A 20,678-nucleotide genomic window follows, 5' to 3' on the forward strand; every position below is an offset into this window, starting at 1 on the left:
GGAGGAGGCGAATGGCGACACCCGGGGGGGGGGCGTGAGAGGGGGGGAGACCCCCGCCCCCCGCCCCCACGCCGGGGAAAAAGAAAAACCCCCCAACAAAAAAAAAAAAAAAAAAAAAAAAAAAATCAACCCACCCTCAGTCACTCAGCCAGCTGGGATCTGGGCTGAGACTAAACTCAGGAGAAGCATTCTAGAGTCTAGAATTTTTAAAAAGAATCTGTACCCATACCTCTCAAAATGTGCCCCCAAAAATGCATGTTGGTGCCCGGCACAGTGGCATATGTCTGTAGTCCCAGCTACTTGAGAGGCTGAAGTGGGAGGATTGCTTCAGGCCTGCAGATCAAGGCTGCAGTGCACTATGATTACACCTGTGAATAGCCACTGGACCCCAGCCTGAGCAACAGACTGATACCCCATCTCTAAAAAAATAAATGCATGTTGGAAGGCCTGACCACAGCCACTTATCACAACAAGAGCCACCCAGGGCCAACAGGAACGAACTCTAAGAGCCAGGCATGGCAACGACAGCTGGAGCACTTCTGCCCCCAAGGTCAGGACACAGAGGTGGCCATGGCTGGAGTACCCAGCCCCACCCTCACGTGCCCATGCCCCCGTCTTCCCTGCCCATGTCTGTCTGTCCAGCAGAGGAAGTACGACCTGCACTACCGCGTCGCCCTTGTCGTCAACTACCTGGGCCACTGCGTATCTGTGGCAGCCCTGGTGGCTGCCTTCCTGCTTTTCCTGGCCCTGCGGTGAGTCCACCCTTCCGCCTTGCTTTCTCCTCCTCCTTCCTCCTACAGTACCCCCTTCACCTCTCCCAGACATTCTCACCTCCATTCTGGGGTCCAGCAGATAAAAGGGCCAGTGGAGAAAGGGGGTTTGGGCGGGGTGCCAGGGCATAGATCACCAGCAGGCATGTGGGGTGCAGAGTGGGAGCTGGACTCAGAGGCCTCACTGTGGCCACCGTGGGTGGGAAGTGGCTCCTAGTGCAGCCCTGCCCTCATCCTAGGCTGAGTCTCTACCTGGCCTCAGGGCGAACCCAGTCCCAGTTGACCCCTGACCCCGGCTGACCCCTGACCTGCACCTCCCACAGGAGCATCCGCTGTCTGCGGAATGTGATTCACTGGAACCTCATCACCACCTTTATCCTGCGAAATGTCATGTGGTTCCTGCTGCAGCTCATCGACCATGAAGTGCACGAGAGCAATGAGGTCACTGCTCGGGGAGACTTGGGGCTAGACCTGGGGGACTCTGGGCTCTGGGGGCACCCATCTCTCTGTCTGCTGTCTGCTTAGACCCCTCCTTTGACAGGAAACTCACTACCTATCAAAGCAGCCCTCTTCTTCTTGGGCAGCTTTTACTCTTACAAGCTCTTCCTAATGTTGAGCTTCTGCAACTTTACCCGATTCTTGTCCCCACTCTGAGAACAGATCTTCTGTACTCTCTCCAGGCTCTGAGACAGACCCCTTGGAGATTTGCACACAGAGACTGATGTTCACCAGTCCCCCCTACTCTCAACTGGTGACACCTGACTTTCTGGCTGCTCCTTGGCTGACCCATGGCCAGAATGCTGTCATCTGGGCTGTGGCTCAGGTGCAAAACCATACCTGAGCTCGCCTCCACCCTAGCCATTGTCCCACCAGAGCTGGGCTGGGAGGAGCAGGAAGCTGCCAGGCTGGAAGCTTCACAAAGCTGACTCCAGACACATTTATCCTAGTCCACTCCTTATCTTGTGGATTCAGATGTCCTCAAAGACCTCTTTGAGAAAAAGAGGCTAGAACTAACCTCTGTTGAGCTTTCTCTGAATCCCAATAAGACTAGCAGGGATCATTTTCCCCATTACATAGACATGGAAACTGAGACTCACAGAGGTTGAGTGACTAGCCAAGGTCACATGCAGTGATGATACCTCTACATAAGGGGCTATCCCACATGCTAACTGTCCACCCTGGATTTCTGTCCATTGCTGTGTACTGTATCCAAGCCATTGTAAAAGTATAGACTAGTTTTGGGCCATCGCAGAGCCCTGTGGCACACCATTAGAGACTTCTCAGTACATTTCCTTTGGGTGGCCTGTGCCTTAGCAGACACCAGCCTGGTGTGATCCTTAACATGGTCCCACAAAGAACCTTGCCTCAGAACCAAATAGGCTCACTCAAGTTGAGGGCGCCTTCCAGCTCCCACGTGGGCTTATGCTAATAGAACATCATCAGCCATGGAGGAAAAGTAGGGTTGGGAGGAGGGGCTCGGTAACTTCCCACCTCAGCAGGACTTTCTCAGGAAAAAAGGAGACAGACCTCCACAGGAGGCTGTGCAGGGAAGCCCAGAAGACAGCCACGGGGACTGGGCAGGGAAGCCCAGAAGCAGCCAGCAGCTCAGGACAGGAGGGTTATCTAAGAACCGGGGCTGTCAGAGCCAGAAGCAGAGCCCCTGACACACAGGTCCCCGGACCTCGAGCTGGCTCCATCATTCCCCATGTCCCAGCCTTGGCTCTCAGGGTGCCCTGGGGATGAGCATGTGGGGAAGATGACCAGGTGGGGGTCTGTTGAGAGGAGCTCTGGCGTGGAAGCCCAAGGCCTAGATCCTGGCCCTGCTGTGGCCCACTGTGTGGCTCTAGAGGGGCGGGGGCTTCCCCTCCCTATTTCCTTTGGGAAGGTAACCTTTGTGCTTGGGGAAGGTAGCCTTGCTCAGAGGGACAGGGACAAATTCCCCTCTGCTGGGAAGGCACGGAACCACAGCAGGCACAACCACAGCCACAACACAGCTACCCTCGTGCCTGTCTTTGTTATCCTCTGTCTCCTTCAACCACCCTGGAAGGCAGTGTTACTTTTTGAGGTTCAGAGAGGTACAGTGACTTGCCAGGAGCCGGGTACTTTGCAAGTTTCCCTCCAGAGCCAGTAATGATTGTGCCAAGTCCAGAAGTTCCCAAACCCAGAGTCTTTGGAGTATCCCCTCCTTGGCCGCAGCCCCACTTCATACACCCTTGACTCACTTTACTCACTTTTTTTTTCATTTTTTTCTAAATGAAATTCCATATCCCATCCCTAAAAGGAAGCAGATCTGACTTGCTATGGATTGAAAATGACTCAAAAAAACTAAAATGAAAATACAACAAGGTGGTTGAATTCCAGCCTCTGTCTACAGAAAGCTCAGAGCCAGACTCTCCTTCTCTTTACTAGAAAGAAAAATTAGAGTTAGAGAGAAGTTAAAAAAGCACACTGGCCCCAGTGGAGAATGGCACCTTAACTTAATCTGAAAGAGTGAAAGAGCACTGGAGAAGGATGAGGCTTTTCAGAGTGAGGTTCACTGGTATTTGATGGCATATTCACAAACCCCCTTTGGGAAGCCCTGTGTCTTGTTGCCCTGCCTGGGGATATGTATGTCCTGCCTGGGCCCTGAGCAACCTCCTGACAGCCTGTGCCCTGCACACAGGTCTGGTGCCGCTGCATCACCACCATCTTCAACTACTTCGTGGTGACCAACTTCTTCTGGATGTTTGTGGAAGGCTGCTACCTGCACACGGCCATCGTCATGACCTACTCCACCGAGCGCCTGCACAAGTGGCTCTTCCTCTTCATCGGATGGTGTGAGGGTCCCGGGGGCAGCAGGGCCTAGTTGGGGGGAGGACTTCTCACCAGGCCATTTCCCTTCGTCTTGGGTCCAAGGACCAGAGCCCGGCCCTGCCCTCCACCCCCAGCCCAGTCCCGCGGATGCAGCTACTTCCCTCCATGCTGGTGAGGAACAAGCAAAGGATCCCTTCAAAGGATATTCCTCAAATAGCTCTTCTCCCCCTGCCAGGAAGGACCTGTCCAAGGCCTTTGTCTCTGGCTCAGAAACTGGCTGGCTCTACTCTATCACAAAGTCACGCATCCCTGCTTGGAGACAGGGGCGGGGGCATGGGCCAGGGGTCAAGGGACAGGGCACCCCTGGGGTTATGGGTAACCTGCTGTTGGAAGAGTAAAAACATGGTCCCAGCCCCATTGTGGTCCACCATGATATGTCCTACAAGAAGGTCCCTGTCCATCGGTCCCCTGCAGCCCAAGTCTGTCCTTCTCTCAGGCATCCCCTGTCCCATCATCATCGCCTGGGCCATCAGCAAGCTCTACTATGAGAATGAACAGTAAGTGGATGGGCCAGCCATGGGGGCTCATGGGGAAGGGTGTGGGGTGTTAGGAAAGGTCAGCCTTGGGCTCTGGCCAAGCCGTGGAGCAGGAGTTGTAGCCACACTTAGACAGATTCACTGTCCTGTTGTCCTTAAATTGAAAAAAATAGCCCTGCACTCAGAGGTACTCACGCAGTAGGGCTCAAGGAACTTTGCTGAATTAAGTTAGGAATCATGGTTCCTTGCAGTGTCTCCCCGGCCCCTCCCTGCACCCCACCTCCGTGCCACGCACGCCCCCTTTGGTCTTTGTAAGACCTCCTCAGACTTGGATGTGGCAGCTCTGGCCCGGGGTATGTGGAAGGGGCCAAGGCCGCACATGACATCCAGAGCTGTCCATGAGCATTTAAAGAGTCCATGAGCATTTAACAGAGATTTTTTTTTTTTTTTTTCCTGAAGTCCCAGTCTATGCCTGGGTGCAGTGTCCCATCCTGAGGTTCTCCCTATGCCACAGGTTGTGATATGCTGAGCCACAGCCCAAATGACAGCAACTCTGGCCATGGGTCAGCCAGGGAGCAGCCAGGAAGTCGAGTGTCATCAGCTGAGAGCAGTGGGGACTGGGGAACATCACCCTGTATGCAAATCTCCGAGGGGTCTGTCTCAGAGCCTGGAGAGAGCAGAGGGGATCTGTCCTCAGAGAGGGGACAAGAATTGGGTAGAGTTCCAGGAACTCAACATTAGGAAGAGCTTGTAAGAGTAAAAGCTGCCCAAGAAGAAGAGGGCTGCCTTGGTAGGTGGTGAGCTTTCTGTCAAAGGAGGGGCCCAAGCAGAGACCAGAAACCCTGGAAGACAGGGAGAATCCTATCTGCGGCAGGTCTGCACTGGATGACCTCCAAGATTTCAGAGGGCTGAATTCCCCAAAGTTGATGGCCCCTCCCTGTGGTCCAGCAGTTGCTGGCCGACCCAGACCCTAAAGCCTTTCTCCTGACCAGCATCCCCAGAGAATGAACTAAGTCTCTGGCAGCCAGTGAGGCCAGCCAGACAGCAGCTCCCTTCACTGGGTGAACAAGTGTTGGCGCAAAGACACAAAATCCCAGGCTGGAGGTAGGAAGACTCCACTTCCACATCTGCTGCTTTGTGTGGCCGAGTGAGGGCCTGGCACACAGAACAGCGGGTTTCAAGCAATATGGGAACAGGTGGCCTAACGCAATTGGCCGTGGACCAGCAAGGGGGAGCCCAGCTCTCCCTGTGCCTCCTGCATGCCCAGTCCTGTGCCTAGCAGGCTGCAATGGGGCAGGCGAGAGAGGAGGAGCAAGAGACCCATGGCCTGTCCTCAGTCTGGCTGGGGAGATTAGACCCACCGTGTAGAGCAAAAGACAGCCTGGGTGGGTGAGGGTGGTCAGTGGAGCTGGTATTTCCACCAGGGCTTTCTGGGAAGGGTCAGTCCTGGAGGCTAGGTCTCAGGAAGGGTAAAGCTGGAGGACCCTGGGCCCAAGTCTGGGGGATTCCCTCAGTTCCAGCTCAGCAGGCCCCCTAAAGCCACCCCATCTTCACAGGTGCTGGTTTGGCAAGGAGCCCGGTGACCTGGTGGACTACATCTACCAAGGCCCTATCATTCTCGTGCTCCTGGTAGGTCCTCAGTGGTGGCTGGGATGGGGCTGGGTGACAGGAGGACAGGGGAGGGTCCACCCAGGCAGAGACAGTGGCAAAGATGTGGCATGGGTGGCCCTGCACACCAACTCTATATGCCACCCCATACCCTGTCCGTGCCACCCTATGCCCCAGCACCACCCAGCCTTCCCTTCCTCACGCTCGATGCCCTGGCGCAGCCCCACACCACACTGGTGACCTCAGGGCTCTTTCTCTGGGAGGAGAAAGGATCTAATGGGTAGACTTCCTGTGCCCTCCTGGTCTGACACTGTACAATGCTGAGACAGCCAGGTGAGCAGGCAGCTGGTGACAACAGAAGAGGGTGCGGACTTCTGTTCATTCCAGACCTACGTTCCCCTCGGCACCCAGCGACCCTCTCTGGGTCCAGCCCACCGCCCCCAGCCTGGAGTGGAGAATACCGGGATGAAGCGTAATGAGCAATTGTTCCTTGTCCAGCTCCCTGCCCTTTGCCAAATGTATTTGCATCTAAGGTATAATTGCCACACATCTTTAATCCACAAAGAGCTTTAATTAAGGGAGAGTTTAAGTAGAGGCTGCATTCTGCAAAAGGAACCCATTATATATCATACCTTTAAAAAAAAAAAGAGAGAGAGAGAGAGAGAAAGAAAGAAAGACATACATAAAAGCCCCGTAAGAAATTGGCATTTACGTAAGACTTATTTCAGGCTCAGTAATTTCAGGCTCCTGTATGTACCGGCTTCCTTAAAGGGCCACAGTTCCTTCTGGGAGACTCAGCGAGAGTGCCATCTCCTCCTGCACACAGAAGGTGCCTGGTGGGGCTTTCTTTTGTCTACCTTGGAGACAATTATTATGTATCTCTTTTATTTTCTTACTCTCCTTTTTCTGTGACTTTGGGTTTCATTTGACCTCCATCTTTGGAGTGTCCTTGATATATGCGAACTGATGACGACTAGGAAGTTTTTTCACCCACTGCTGGAAATTCCACTGTCAGGGCTTGTTTCACTTCAGAGGCAGAAACCAGGTTTTGTCAGCAGCTAGTAGGATTGTCCTTGGACTCCCAGCTGCAGTGAGTCACTCACCCCTCAGTGTGAACAGAAACCCCATGAGATCCATTTCTTCCCAACCAGCTGCCAAGGGCCATCCTGGAGGAATAAGGCTTTTGATGAGCTTGGGTTGGAGCCAAGGAAAGCTGGCCTGGATGGGGGACCAATGGTGGCAGAGAGTGAGCCCCAGCTGTAAAGATGTTGGACAGGTGGTGAGGAAATGCCAAGAGAAAAGGAGGCGAGGAATGCAAGAGCTCAGTGTCAAGACCCAGCTCCCTTCCAGACCCCTTCTTTGGCTCCACCCCGGCGTCTGTGCTCATAAGCCCTTTCCTTCTTTCCTTTGGGCCCAGCTCTTTGCATCAACAGGGGCTTCCAGACTCCAAGCTGAGCCCTTCCAGAAGCTCTATCTACATTATTTCCAACCCTTGCACGCTCAAGTCTTAAAAGAAGTAGGGTTATGCTCTCCATTTTACAGATGAAGAAGCCGAGAGAGATGAATTGGCTTGCCCAAGGTCACCACTAATAGCTAGCACAGCTGAGGCTCAAAGACAGGTCTCCTGCTTTGTCCCCACCATCTGCCTGCTGTCCTCAAGGTTGGACACGTGCTTGGTGTTCCTGCCATCCTTACACTCCCCAGCAGTTCACAGCTGCATTTCTGCTGCTAAGAGATACTCACTTATTTCTGGTTCTGAGAAGTGAATCAGGTGGTTGAGCTTGCAGGAAGCCTGACTTCTTGCTGGTGTTATCACTGTTGGGGTCATGGGAAAGGATTGGCAGTCACTAGGCCAGACACAGGTCTTAGTGCTCTCTGTGAGTATTGTGCTAATCTTCTAAGGCAGGCTCTGTGGTTAGCCCCCTTGGGGGTAGACAAGGCAGCAGGAACTCATGAGGTTAAGCAACTTGCCCAAGGCCACACAACTGCAAACTGGAACAGTCAAAATTTGAGCCATGAGACTAGGACTTGGTGCTTCAGTTCATGTGTGGGCCGGGGGGGGGGGGGGGGGGAGCTTATCTTCAGTTCTTAGCCCATCCTCCATTTCTCCAGGCCTTTCTGACACCTTAGGAAAGGTGTCATCTCCCCCACCCCAACCCCTCCAGGCCCCCAGCTAGGCCACAAGCCCTCTGCAAGCAGGGGCTCCGACTGCCTGTCCACTTCCCCATCGCTGATGCCTGGCTCAGAGGCTGACACGTGGTCCATTGATTCATTGAATGAATGAACAATTAAATAAAACCAGAAACAGGCTGAACAAGGGCAGGGTACAATAGACAGTTCTTACTAAAGAACTGGAGTGTGTTTTTAGGGGGAGGTGGAGTTCAAGAATGGAAAGTTGGAGAGCTCAGTGTGGGCAGGTGACCAGAAGGCTCCCTGGAGAGAGAGGAAGGTGCCTGTGGTGGTGTGAAGTGGGAGGCTGGGAAACAGGCTCAAAGGAAAGAAGGATTTTCAGGTTACATAGACCCAAGCTGAGATGAGTGGGGCCACATAACTAAATGCCTGCCAAGTGTAAGGATGGGGACAAGGCCTTGTCTCCCAGATGCTCCACACTCGACCCTGTCCCTGACCTTGCCTCAGCACAAGAAACAGGGCCCTATAGCCAAGAGGTGCTCAAGAACCACTTGTTTACTGAATAGATGGATGGGTAGATGGGTAAAATAGTGGTTGGACAATTGAATAAATTGGTTGCTAGGTAGATGGATGGATAGATGGATGGGCCAGTGGATGGGCAGATAAAACAGTAGATGGATAACTGAATGGATTGGTTATTGGGTTGGTGGATGAATGGGTAGATGGATGGGTGCGTGGATGGATAGATAAAAGAGTAGGTGGATAATTGAATGAATTGGTTGTTGGCTAGGTGGATGGATGGAAGGAAGGAAGGAAGGAGCGATGGATAGATGGATGGATGGATGGATGGATGGATGGATGGATGGATGGATGGATGGATGGATGGGTGGATAAAAGTAGGTGGGTAATTGAATGAATTGGTTGGTAGGTAAGTGGATGGATGGATGGATGGATGAATAAAAATGGGTGGATAATTGAACTGATTAGTGGGTTGATGGATGTCCAAAGATTAATACTAAATTCAAGAAAATGTGGCAGAAACGAGAGTATGTTTTGATTCCAACAGTTTCTACTCTCAGGGAAGTCAGGAAGAATCAGAAAAGGTCAAATACTTTGCATTACTTGTATGAGAAAATTAGGATTCACTTATATGTTAAGGTGACTTGTGTCTCATGATCCAGGGGAATATGCTGGAGACCCAGGAGCTGGAAATTAGGTGAACCTTAGGAGAAAGCTGGGGGTATCAGGTCATGGCAGCCCTGCTGAAGGCTTTCCACCCCCAGCCTTCCCTTGGACCCCCCAGGCCATACCACTATGTGGTAAGAGAGCAGCAGGCAGTAGCTGAGGTGGGGTGTGAGCTCTCCCTGCCCCTAGGGCTACCCGAAAGCTTGTGGGGAGCATCCAGAGGCTACAGGGTTGACAGTTTCAGGATATCTGCCTGGATCCTGTGTCCCTCCTCTCCCAGCCAGGATTCAGAACTTGGGAGGGTTAGAAGGGCCCAGCCCAAGCTTAAGAACCAATGGATTTTCTAGACAGATCCTCAGAGGGGGGGGGTGTGTGTGTGTGAGTGGGCGTGCACACACGAGCCAGCAGACACCCGTGGACTAACATGTGTCTCCTTCTGGCCCATGAGCACTTTGTCAGGAAACAGCTCCACTGTGTCAGGCCGACACACACTCCCTTGCCTGCCTACCTACGCTCGGAGGCAGGTGAAAAGAAACACAGATGTGCCTGGGCCCCAGATCCACGCTCACGCATGCACACGCTCTGTGAGGCAAACCCACTTGCACAAGGGCTTAAAGGATAGACCCACAGACCCACATCGCAGCTCCCAGGGGACAACACAGTCACAGTCACAGCCGACACAGATGAACAGACACTCGCAGGCCCACGGGGACCCACACCCAGCAGGGAGCGACTGGGGAGCCACACAGGCCAGTTCCAGGTCCAGGGGCTGGGTGGGGAGGCTCTGGTGCTAAGGGAAAACTCAGAATGAAGATAAATGAGGCCCTTCCTGGGGCCTCAGAGCCAGCCCTGCAGCCCATCCATCTTCCCTGTCTAGGGTGCCTACGAAAGCTCTGGAGTTCCTGGGCACAGGGGGATGCTGGCAGATTAATCACTCATTCAGCAACTGAGTTCTTAATCCCTCCATCTGGCCTTGTCTGCCCCACCAGGGCAGTGCTGTCCTCAGTCAGAAGGACCTCAGGCCGACCTAGAGCCAGTGACAGTGCAAGGGACTCCGAGAGCCCCTCAGTCAACAAGTAGGGACAGAGACAGGAAGGGGCTTCCGTAGGGTCCCTATGCGGGGGAGAGGGTTGGGGGCTTTCTGAGCCTCAGAGGGCACGTCTCGTGCTCTCGGTCACGACCCACAGAGGCTGCCGCCTTTCCTCCTCAAGCCCGAGCTGGAGACGCAGGCCCTGGAAAATGGGCTGTCTCCCCATCCTGGTGAGGGAGGAGCACAGGCCTTGGGATGCTGGCAGGTGCTAGGGGGACAGGTAGGATAGGTGTGTACATGGGACGTGGGTTTCCAGGGGGCTGCGGGGAAGGGGGCTGCCTCTCAGCTCATCTCAAACACGTGCTCCTTGCTTTTCCCTCTTTCCCATGCCCGCCCTCCCTCCAGATCAATTTCATATTTCTGTTCAACATCGTCAGGATCCTAATGACAAAGTTACGCGCGTCCACCACATCCGAGACAATCCAGTACAGGTATGTGAGGGGGTGCCTTGACCCCGCAGTGGGGAGAGGATGAGGTCATCGGGCTGTCCCCCTGCTTCCTGGCAGAGCCCTCTGCTCCAGGCCTCACCCAGGGAGCTCACTCAAGCTCCCGGAAGAAACACAGCCACAGTGTCTCCTGCCATCCCACCGGGTGAGGCCCTGTCTGCCACATGGGCTCAGACCTGTGTCCACCTCTTGCCCCCAGGAAGGCGGTGAAGGCCACCCTGGTGCTCCTGCCCCTCCTGGGCATCACCTACATGCTCTTCTTTGTCAATCCCGGGGAGGACGACCTGTCGCAGATCGTGTTCATCTATTTCAACTCCTTCCTGCAGTCGTTCCAGGTGGGGCCCATGACCAGATGGGGGCCCCACAGTGAGCTTTCCTGAGGCTGCTCTGGCAGCCACGCCCTCATTAAGATGGTCCCACGGGACTGGCACACCCGTGGCTCAGTTACATCCACAGAGTTAGAAGCCTGTACACGCTCAGCCTGAGCCTGGCCCGTCATCCCCACGCAGCCTGCATCTGGGTCCTACTAGCCTGCACCTACTGTCCCAGCACCTGTTCTGAGGATGCAGGCAGCCCGGCCAAATGCCCTGGGACAGGTCACACGATATTGAGGAGACTGGAGTCTGCCTGGCTCCAGGCCTGTGACCACTGCTCACTCACAGCGGACCGTGGAATATCTGCACCTTAAGGCTAGGACCCCACCCAGCTCAGACTCCAGGGGTTCCTGGGTCAGAGCCTTCCCCCCACCATCCTGTCCCTAATGCCACCCCTCCAGGCAGAGCAGTTCTGCAGGCAGGTCACTGATCACTCCCTTCTTTCCTTCCTCTCCAGGGTTTCTTCGTGTCTGTCTTCTACTGCTTCTTCAATGGAGAGGTATGAGGCCAGGTCTGCGGGGGCGCCTGGGATATCCAGGTCCTCAGATCCCACTCCAGGGCAGCTCCAGTGGTGCTGCCCAGCCTTGCAGGAGTCCCAGGGAGGGGAAGGCTTGAGATACCACCTGGTTTTAGGGGAACAGGAATCCTCCTCGCAGGGGCTGGAGCCAGTTTAGAAGGTCAACTATGCAGCCCCGAAATAACATGCCAGTGCTCCACACATGCACTCAGAGAGCTGGATGAGCAGGGAAGCCCAGGCTGCAGGGCCTCATGGAAGAGAGAAGCCAGAGCAAAGGCAGTGACAGGAGGAAGCTTCAGAAAGAGATGTGTATCATGCAATCAGGTCTGTATGGACTCAGGGAGCAGAAGAGAGACCAGCACATTCCCCCCTACCTGCCACAGAAAAGCCCACACAGCGAGAGCAGGCTCTGGGGAGTCAGGCGGCCGTGAAGCTTGGCACCAACCTTGAGGCCCAGAGCCCCAGTGCAGCTGACGCAGGGGAGAAGCGCACTGGCACCTGGGCTGGGGTGAATGAGAACATACAGCAAAGACGAAACACAGCCCCCGGGGCCCGGGAGCTTCTGAACACTCCAGAGGAATGCACTTGCCTGTCTTGGCGCAGGGCACTGGCAAGGTGTCTCTGCAGACCTGTGTCTCTGTGGATGAAAGCACATTCCACTTGCAAAGTCCATCAGTAGAGGCGGGTCCTGTGATCTGGATGAAAAGAAGAGAGGGGGCCAGTAAGGCAAACAAACAAAGGATGTTTATGGAGCATTTATTCTGTTCGAACCACGTACAAGCTAGGATGTGAGGGACACCATCCAATTTCTAGAAAAATTCTTCAATTGCCAAACAAATGAAGCTTAAATGGCCCTGGGTACAGCCAAGTTTAGAAATGACCAGGACAGAGAGCTTTCCCTTTCAGGCATTAAACACCATGGTTAGTCAGGCAGGGGAGTCTAGCAGGAGCTAGAGAAGGTGAGGGCTGCAGAGGGGACGGTCTCCGGGAGGGAGGAAGAGGCGCTCCAGGTGTGAGCTGGACGCACACCACCAATGCCCTGCAGGAGCAGGGGCCCAAGAGGGCTGAGGGGGCCAAGTCTCCAAGCTGCGCTCTCTGGTCCCAAGACGCTGATTTTGAGGTGGCAGAGTGAGTCAGGGAAGGGAAGGCAGTGTGTCCAGAGGAAAGTGGATGATCTGGGAGGACAGTGTGGAGTGAAGGAGGTGTGGCGTCAGGCCTCTCCAGGAGAAGGATAAGGAAGGGGCCCCTGGAGAGAGGCAACAGGGTCAGAGAAGGACCTCGGTTTTGGAAGCAGACAATTCCTTGGCATGAGGGTGGCAGTCGACCCATGAGAGCAGAGAGCAGGGAAGGAAACTGTCCCAGAAGCCCAGGGTTGGTCCCTGGGAGCTGGCTGAGCCTCTGCCTTCTCCACAGGTGCGCTCGGCTGTGAGGAAGAGGTGGCACCGCTGGCAGGACCATCACTCCCTTCGAGTCCCCGTGGCCCGGGCCATGTCCATCCCTACATCACCCACACGGATCAGCTTCCACAGCATCAAGCAGACGGCCGCCGTGTGACCCCTCAGTCGCCCACCTATGCAGTTCCCCCGTCCTTCACTTTCTTCCTCTGGGTTCTCCTTGCTGGGCAGGCTCTGGTGGGGCAGGAAATGGGAGGGGAGAGACCAGCTCTCCAGCTTGGCAGGAAAGAAGGGGTGCGGCAGCCAAGGGGGACTCCAAGGGACAGGGACCAGTGGGGGCCGCCAGGTTCAGTGCGAGAGGGAGCAGAGGGAATTCACAGGACCCCCTGAGAAGAGCCGGTCAAATGTCTGCAGGCATTTGCCCATCCCAGCCTCTCTGGCCAGAGCCTCACTGTAGAGAGGGAACTGAGGCCCAGAGCAGAGAAGGGCCTGTCCAACACACACAGCTATTTATAGTGGCAGACACGGGGCTCCCCTGCCCTACTCACGGTGCCAGCAGTCAGGTGACGGTGTGGCCCTGCGCCAGCCCTTGGCCTCCACACTCGGTGGTGCCCCTGCAGCTGGGTGGGGTATGCCAACTGGAGCAAAGGATCAGTTTGGCTGCCTTATCCCAGGCGCTGTCACCTAGAGAGGCTCACTTGTGCCCCACCCTTGTTCCTCTGTCCCCTCCCCAGCCATCCTCCCGCCTCAGGGGCTCCATGAAGGATGCGGGCTTCCAGGCCTGGCTTCCTCTCTTGGGAGACCCCTTCTCTGCCTATTCCGCAGATTAGGGAATCGAGGAAGACGCCATCAGGGCAGCCACATTCTTAGGTCAACCAGTTGCATCGTGCGGGGCAAAACGAGGAGCAGAGGCATGGAGGATGGAGGCATGGGATGGGAATAGCGGAAACCAACTATGTCTTCGGTGATTGAAACTCACACCCCATTGCCCTTCACCCTCCAGCCTCCCCTTCAGAAACATCTCTGCTCTCTGTGAAATAAACCATGCCTCTTGGAAATGGCCTCCCCTCAGGTCAAGTCACCCAGGCATCCAAAGAGTGGTGTGGGCCAAGGATTGTGGCTGGGTCTGAGGGGCCACATCCATCTTCCTTAGTGGACTCGGGCCCTGGCCTCAGGCCAGTTCTCTCTCTCTCTGACCTCTGGTAGGTTTGGAGTCTTTATAGTCAAAGCACCTGCAGGCAGGTCTGTCCCTTATCACTCCAACCAGGCTAATACCTGGCCCCAGCCCCCAACCAAGGGCAATTTGGTTCAGCCTGGAGGAGGTGTGCAGCTCATCCAGCAAGCCAGGGCCTGTCCCAAAGGCCAAGGCTCTGGAATTTGGTGGGAAGGGTAGACAAGGCCCCTCAGTCGACCACCGGGGCAGCTTCCGGGCTTGGCTTCCGTCCCTATGTCCCTGCAGCGGAGCCACAGGAGTCAGGGAGGGAGAAGCATCAGGCCATTGCTTCTAAAAGGAACCAATGCTCTAGGTACCCCTACAAAAATAAATTTTGAAAAATCATGTATTCCATCTTGCACATTTTTAAGTTGACATGTAGTATTTTTTACTTAAGCTTTAAAACCTTCAAAGGTGTGATTTCTATCATTTTGTAAATATTTACATCTTTAAATAAAACTGCTGCAACACTTTAAAAAATATCAAATGAATTTTGAACACCACAGTGATTTAACACCCACCCTCATCTATTTTAAAAACACCTGACCCAGCTCTTCTTCTTCCTTTTTTTTTTTGAGACAGGGTCTCACTCTGTCACCCAGGCTAGGGTGCAGTGGCAAGATCTCAGCTCACTGCAACCTCCGCTTCCCGGGCTCAGGTGATCTTCCCAACTCAGCCTCCCGAATAGCTGGGACTATAGGCATGCACCACCATGCTGGGCTAATTTTTGTATTTTTTTGGTAGAGACAGGGTCTCATCATGTTGCTGAGGCTGGCCAGCTCAGATTTAATTGTGGGAAATGTGACTTTGTTTCCTTCCTCTTTAATGTGTAGCTTCATTCCATGGCCCTATAGAATTTTACACTAATGCATTACTTTTATGGCTCAAAGTGTTTTATTGCTCACTTTGTCATACTTCTCTGCCACACAATATATGTATGAATTAAAATTAAGATATTTCATTTTCTATGACCAAAGGTTCAAGGGTTTTTACAATAATCTTCTGGGTTGAATTATTACAATTATTTTTTGATATAAAATATAGTAAACCGCTGATTAAAACAACATAGATACCTAAAGTTTTTATAAGTAACTAGTTAAACCTAAAGAGGAAAATTTACTGAAAACACAGCTTAATGAAATCGATAGGAAGTTAATGGCTCATGAATCTCTAGGTGAATATTTATTGCTAGAATAAATCGGGACTCAGCATCAATTCTTTTCCTTTTTAACCGTTTATAGTGGGCTGTCCTGAGAAACGTTTTCAATTCAGGAGATGATCTGGCACTGCCAGTCAGTTCTCTATCCTCCTGCTGAGAGGTACAGTCAAAACTGCACGGTGATCTACCACCAAAATGACCTATCAGCTGGCTGTTTAATTAATGTCCTTTCAATTTGGTTGGAAAAGATGAACTGAACATTATCTGACTTGCAGTAGGCTTTGGGTGCCCATGTCATCAGCTCATTCCGTTTCTCACCACCAGCTGTGCGGGAGTGCACTGCAGGTTAAATGTGAGCCCTGCTTCTCTTGTCAAGAGGGCAGGGAGGTTGGGGCGCCCTGATTTTATTTTCTCAAGTGACAGAACTCAGAACTCAGGGTATCTTAGAAAGTCTTACTGCATACCCAGCGGCAGCATTATGGCCGCATCCGTTAGCATCATCGGGGCTCTTGTAGAGCAAGGAGCTGCAAATGGCTTGGCCCCCAAGAGGCCACTTGGAGATTTCTGTGGCCAGATGAGGCTGTGAGCAGGTGCTTATCGGAGCAGACGCTGCAGAACCTGGCACCAAGTCCCAGGCATTCATCACTGCTTCTTAATACAGCCCCCGGCTCATTATGCCAATTGTCCTTTGCTCCCTGAGGGACCAAGGGCCTGTGATCCCTGCTGGGAGTCCAAGCCTGCCAAGGCCAACACCGAGAAAAGCATCAAAGTTGCTAACCTTTGTTCAGCAGGCACTTCGATAAGCTCTCTCTCCAGTTCAGAGGAGGCTCCTCCTTTGTCCCACCCCAGCCCTGAATCCCTCATTACTCAGTCTCCTGGTTATGGCTCCCACTGAGCTCTGCCCTTAAAATGCCAACAGAGCCATTAGGCCATCTCTCTGGGTCCCTACTTGTTAAGCTCGTTAGGCACCTGTTCCTCAAGCCAAGCCAGTCCTCATTAGCATCTGCTCCGGCGCTGGCAGCACCTCGTGGAGCCGGCCTTCCTGGAAAGTGGCCTCATTAGCAGACTCTCCTTCTCCAAAGCAGGCAAGTTCCAGCACCCAGATCCTGGGGGCTCTTAGGGCCCCTGTTTAACCCTTTCACCCACCCTGATTTACACAACTGGGGAAGACCTAAGCCAGCTGCAGGTCCTCACACCAGCCTCTTGGCCCCACTCCAAGAGAGAGGAACAGGCTCTGTCCTGACCCCAGCACAGCTCCCAAGTCCCTGGGTCATCATCAAAGTGAGGCTGGAAAGTACCTGCTGGGGTAGAAGCTGGTAAATGACACACGACAGCAGGAGTGGTGGGTGGTGGAGCATCTGTGGGGCAGGAGGTGAATGGCAGGGATGGCATTTCTCTCCCGGGTCCCCTGCTGGGAGGACCCATGGTGGAGGTGCTACCCGAGGGCCTGAAGCCTCAAGACCTGTGGGGGATGGCACTCGCAGAAAGTCCTTCCAACGTACAGACTTTCCTAGAGACGGAGGCCAACAGTCCCGTGGCCACAGAGAGGGAGGCCCAGATGGAAATGACACAAGGGCAGGAACACAGAGAGACTTGTAGGAACACACACAGAGACCCAGAGAGGGAGGCACACGCACCTTCCTCCATCATTCCCCATTCACAGAATACCAGGTGTGCCAGGTATGGAAGTAACAGAAAGACAAGGTTCCTGTTTCAAGAAACTCAAAATCTGGTTGAGAACAGCACAAGGAAAAGGCAGGCAAAAGACACATTGGCTCCCGCAGCCTGCGCCTGTCCTCAGCCCCCTGCCCTGTCCATCTCCTAGCCCACACCCACAGTGGCCCCAAGCCAGCTGGCTTCTAGGCATGAGGACCTCAGCTGCCCTCCCCACTTCTTTCCCCTTCACCCCCATGCAGGCCCGGACTTCTGGATGCCCCAGAAACAGAATAGGGAAAGAAAGCCCAGCTGCGCCGCTTGCGCTTTCCCCAGCATCTTCAGAGGGCCTGGGCAGGTGGGGGACGTGTGCTGATGCAGCTGGATGGGAAGGGGGCTGTCCTACGAGGGAAAGGTGAAGACTAGAAAATGGCACGCTCAGGAGAACGAAGTATCCCCCGCACATGTCATGGGGCATGGGGGCAGGCCTGGGGATGGGAGGCCCAAGGGGAGTTCTTTCCTAGAGTGACATTTCAGCCAGGGTCGGGGAGGGCTTGGTGGTAAACAGCTGTCCCTCAGGTGGAGTGGTGGGGGTGGCCGAGAGCGTAGGAGGGACTTGAAGCAGGGGGACCCCTTCAGCCAGGGAGCCTGGCCCGCTGTTCTGAGAGCACACCTGGAAGCAACCAGGTGGCATGTTGCACAGCAGGCTTCAGGAGTCGTGCTTGGTGGGGTCAGCCCCCGGGTGATTCTTACAGCAGGGGTGTGGGCCAGCAAAAAAAGACACATCCCTTGTCTCTTCTTTCCAACGCACACACATGTGCTATAGAAAGTGACAGCGACGCCGGGCGCGGTGGCTCATGCCTGTAATCCCAGCACTTTGGGAGGCCGTGGTGGGCAGATCACCTGAGGTCAGGAGTTCGAGACCTGCCTGATCAACATGGGAAAACCCCCATATCTACTACAAATACAAAAATTAGCCAGGTGTGGTGGCATGCGTCTGTAATCCCAGGTATTTGGGAGGCTGAGGCAAGAGAATCGCTTGAACCCGGGAGGCGGAGGTTGCAGTGAGCTGAGATCACACCACTGCACTCCAGCCTAGGGGACAGAGTGGGGATCGGTCTCAAAAAAAAAAAAAAAAAAAAGGAAAAGAAAGAAAGAAAACATGTGAATCTACTCATCAATATGCCCAGGATGGCTTCCAGGCTCTGCCTTGAAGGTGCCACTAATTTTCCTGAGGGGGCTGTGCCACTTAGACATGTTAATTAGCAGGAGGAATGGGCAGAGGGCATCACTGCCCTGTGTTGACTGAGTTTCTGCCAGATTTTCCTCTTAGGGATTTGTTTGTTTAGGCCTCGAGGCCCTCCCGCACAGCGCTGTAGCAGGCCTCCCTCGTCACAGAACCATCACCCGGCAAATCCTATGCATTAGTCGGAAGTGTCCCTTCTGGGGGCTCCTTCAGCAGTCTCCGCAGACTCCACTGCTGGGCTGGTCATTCCAGGGGGCATGTGCTGTTTCTTAGGCCCGCAGCAAGAGTTCTGCACTCAAGAGAAACCCTAGAAACATTCATTAAATAAACCAGCCTTTCCTATTTGTTCCACCCAGAGCTGGTTAACCTACAAGAATGACCAAAGGCACAAAGAAGTCCCAGAGATCTGTTGGCTTTGCACAGTGGGAGAAATCTGTCTGTGGCTCCATACACTACCCTTACTAGAGCCCAGAGGCCAGTCCCAGACAGAGGGCATCACCTCTTCTCTACTGCACATGAGTGACAGCAGATGGGAGCGGGAGGGCCTCCGTCACACCCTGCAGACTCTCCTGCAGTTGTCTCCAGATTAACCTCACCCCAAGGGGCCCCAGGCCTCAATGGCTCTCGACTTCCCACTGGCAGAGGACGCAGGCTGCCCTTCAGCAGTTCCGCAGTTCCCTAAGCTGGGATGAGACATGGTTTGCCCCCGTTAGTCCAGGATGATTCCTGTGACCTGGTGTAATTAATAGCATACCTTTCACTCTCATGAGTCCTAGTCTGGACAATAAATCATATGATCACTCTACTTAAACCCCACATTTGTCTGTGTACACAGCAGGGTCCACAGACGCTGCTTGGATAAATGAATGATGAAAGCCAGATCCATAGGAAATTCTGAACGTTAGCTACTGCACTTTGGAAAGGAGAACCTGAGTAGAAGGGATTTTCCGAGGTGACGTCCTGAGTTCCGTCTCAGTGTCTGCTTGGTGGACAAATGATTGAGCAGGGGCAAGTAGGAGCTAATGATTCCAGTTTCAGAAAAAAACTGTCCTTCAGCTTCTGCTGTGAATACGACAAAGTAATTAATTGTGCTTCTTAATTAGCTCTGTAGAGTACCACATAAGGCCCCCTCTAGCCCTCTAAGGCCCAATCAAGATAAACAATAAAGCATCACGAACCCCACAGAGGCCCTTCCACCCAGGAAGGTGGAGAAATCCTAAGACTCATTATTTCTTCCTTCAATCCCAGTTCTAGTCCGGTGTTCTCTGGCGAAGGCCAGTGGGGGGCCCATGAGCCATCGTGCAGCCACCTCTTTTCCCTGTGCTTCCTGCTTGGCCCAAATGCTGTACCTGCAATTACAAGGGAATCCATACTCCCTCTGGCCATTCAGGGACTTTCCACATGTGCTCCATGGAGGCCCCCAATTCCTAAACAAATTAACACCCCAGCCTGGTGTCTCCAGATCCATCTCATCCTTCAGTTTGAAAGATTCTGGGCCACCCCCTCCCCCTTCATTGCAGACTTGAATGTGAAGGTCTTTGCATCTGAAGAAATGAGGTGCCAATGCTGGTGGGGTTCCCCATAAAGGAGCTCCATCTGGAAAGAGGCCCCCAGGACCTGCAATCAGACCTGGACTTCATTTGGGCAGCTGACCCCCTGGAGACGGGATAGATCCATTCCCCTAGAAAAACACAGATGGGTATAAATAGAGCACGACATCTCTACAGAAATCCTTGAAGGAACTACAGATCCAAGTTTATAAGCCCCTAACATCAAGATAAAATTAAAACACTCTAATTTGGCTAGCAAGAATTCCCTAAGTTGGTGGTGCTCAGGCCTGGCTGTGGTTTAGATGCCCCACCCCAGGCCCCCTGAAACACATGTTGGGAGGCATGGACCCACATGTGAGCAGGCTGCAGGAGTGCTCACGAGGCCCTGCGCTCGCCGTGACTCCCACGGGACCCACCTCCCCACTGCATGGGGCGATGTCACCTTTCGGGGCCCAGGGCCAAGCCTCCTCAGTGGCCACCCTCGCTGTATGTGAGGTTAGACCTCACCGTCAGGTCGTGAAGGGTTCGAAGGCAGGGCCACATCTGGTCCAACCCCGAATTGCCAATACCAGTTACCCAGTGTTACTGTTCCTTTCAGGATGCCTCAACCAGCCCAGGAACTCTTGTCTCTAAAAGACCTTAAAGTCTCACAGTTTCTCTGCATGGAACCTCTTCTCAGAGTCCACCAGTGTTATAAAGATTTTTAAATTTACTTTTATTTTAGTGATAATCTTTAAAAATGCTTACCAGTTACCTCTCTTTCAGTGTCAAATGGAAGATGGTCTTACAGTAAGTATACAACATTAGCTAAAATTTCTCAAAATGGGGACTCCTGGTGTACTACAGAGGCTTTGGAGGTCTTGTTTCCTTTAAAAAGGGCACCACTTCTACTAAGTTTGGAAACCTGCCTTCGTGCCCAAGCATTCAGTGGCTGCAGGCCTTTTGCAGAGGACAGACGTGGGGCTTGAGCCAAGGGGTGAGTTGAGTGTGAGAGTAGCCATTTCTAAGTAAGCC

The 20,678-nt window shown here is 53.5% G+C and overlaps 1 protein-coding gene across 4 annotated transcripts in view; it reads left to right on the forward strand.

Moving 5' to 3' along the window:
- The window catches only part of CRHR2 (corticotropin releasing hormone receptor 2), a 35,440-nt gene extending 20,906 nt beyond the window's left edge, over window positions 1-14,534 (forward strand). The window contains exons 4-13 of one of the 4 annotated variants that reach the window (XM_025378032.1): window positions 643-752; window positions 1,094-1,211; window positions 3,433-3,586; window positions 4,060-4,120; window positions 5,656-5,728; window positions 10,458-10,543; window positions 10,758-10,893; window positions 11,390-11,431; window positions 11,664-11,773; window positions 12,863-14,534. In XM_025378032.1, the coding sequence (XP_025233817.1) occupies window positions 643-752; window positions 1,094-1,211; window positions 3,433-3,586; window positions 4,060-4,120; window positions 5,656-5,728; window positions 10,458-10,543; window positions 10,758-10,893; window positions 11,390-11,431; window positions 11,664-11,732 (849 nt within the window). In that variant the 3' untranslated portion in view covers window positions 11,733-11,773; window positions 12,863-14,534. The remainder of the gene's footprint in view (window positions 1-642; window positions 753-1,093; window positions 1,212-3,432; window positions 3,587-4,059; window positions 4,121-5,655; window positions 5,729-10,457; window positions 10,544-10,757; window positions 10,894-11,389; window positions 11,432-11,663; window positions 11,774-12,862) is intronic. The other 3 variants (XM_025378031.1, XM_025378029.1, XM_025378030.1) reach the window with 3 other exon arrangements.
- The last annotated feature ends 6,144 nt before the right edge of the window (window positions 14,535-20,678 follow it).

Source organism: Theropithecus gelada, chromosome 3 (genome assembly GCF_003255815.1).
Source record: "Theropithecus gelada isolate Dixy chromosome 3, Tgel_1.0, whole genome shotgun sequence".
Taxonomy (NCBI): Eukaryota; Metazoa; Chordata; class Mammalia; order Primates; family Cercopithecidae; genus Theropithecus; species Theropithecus gelada.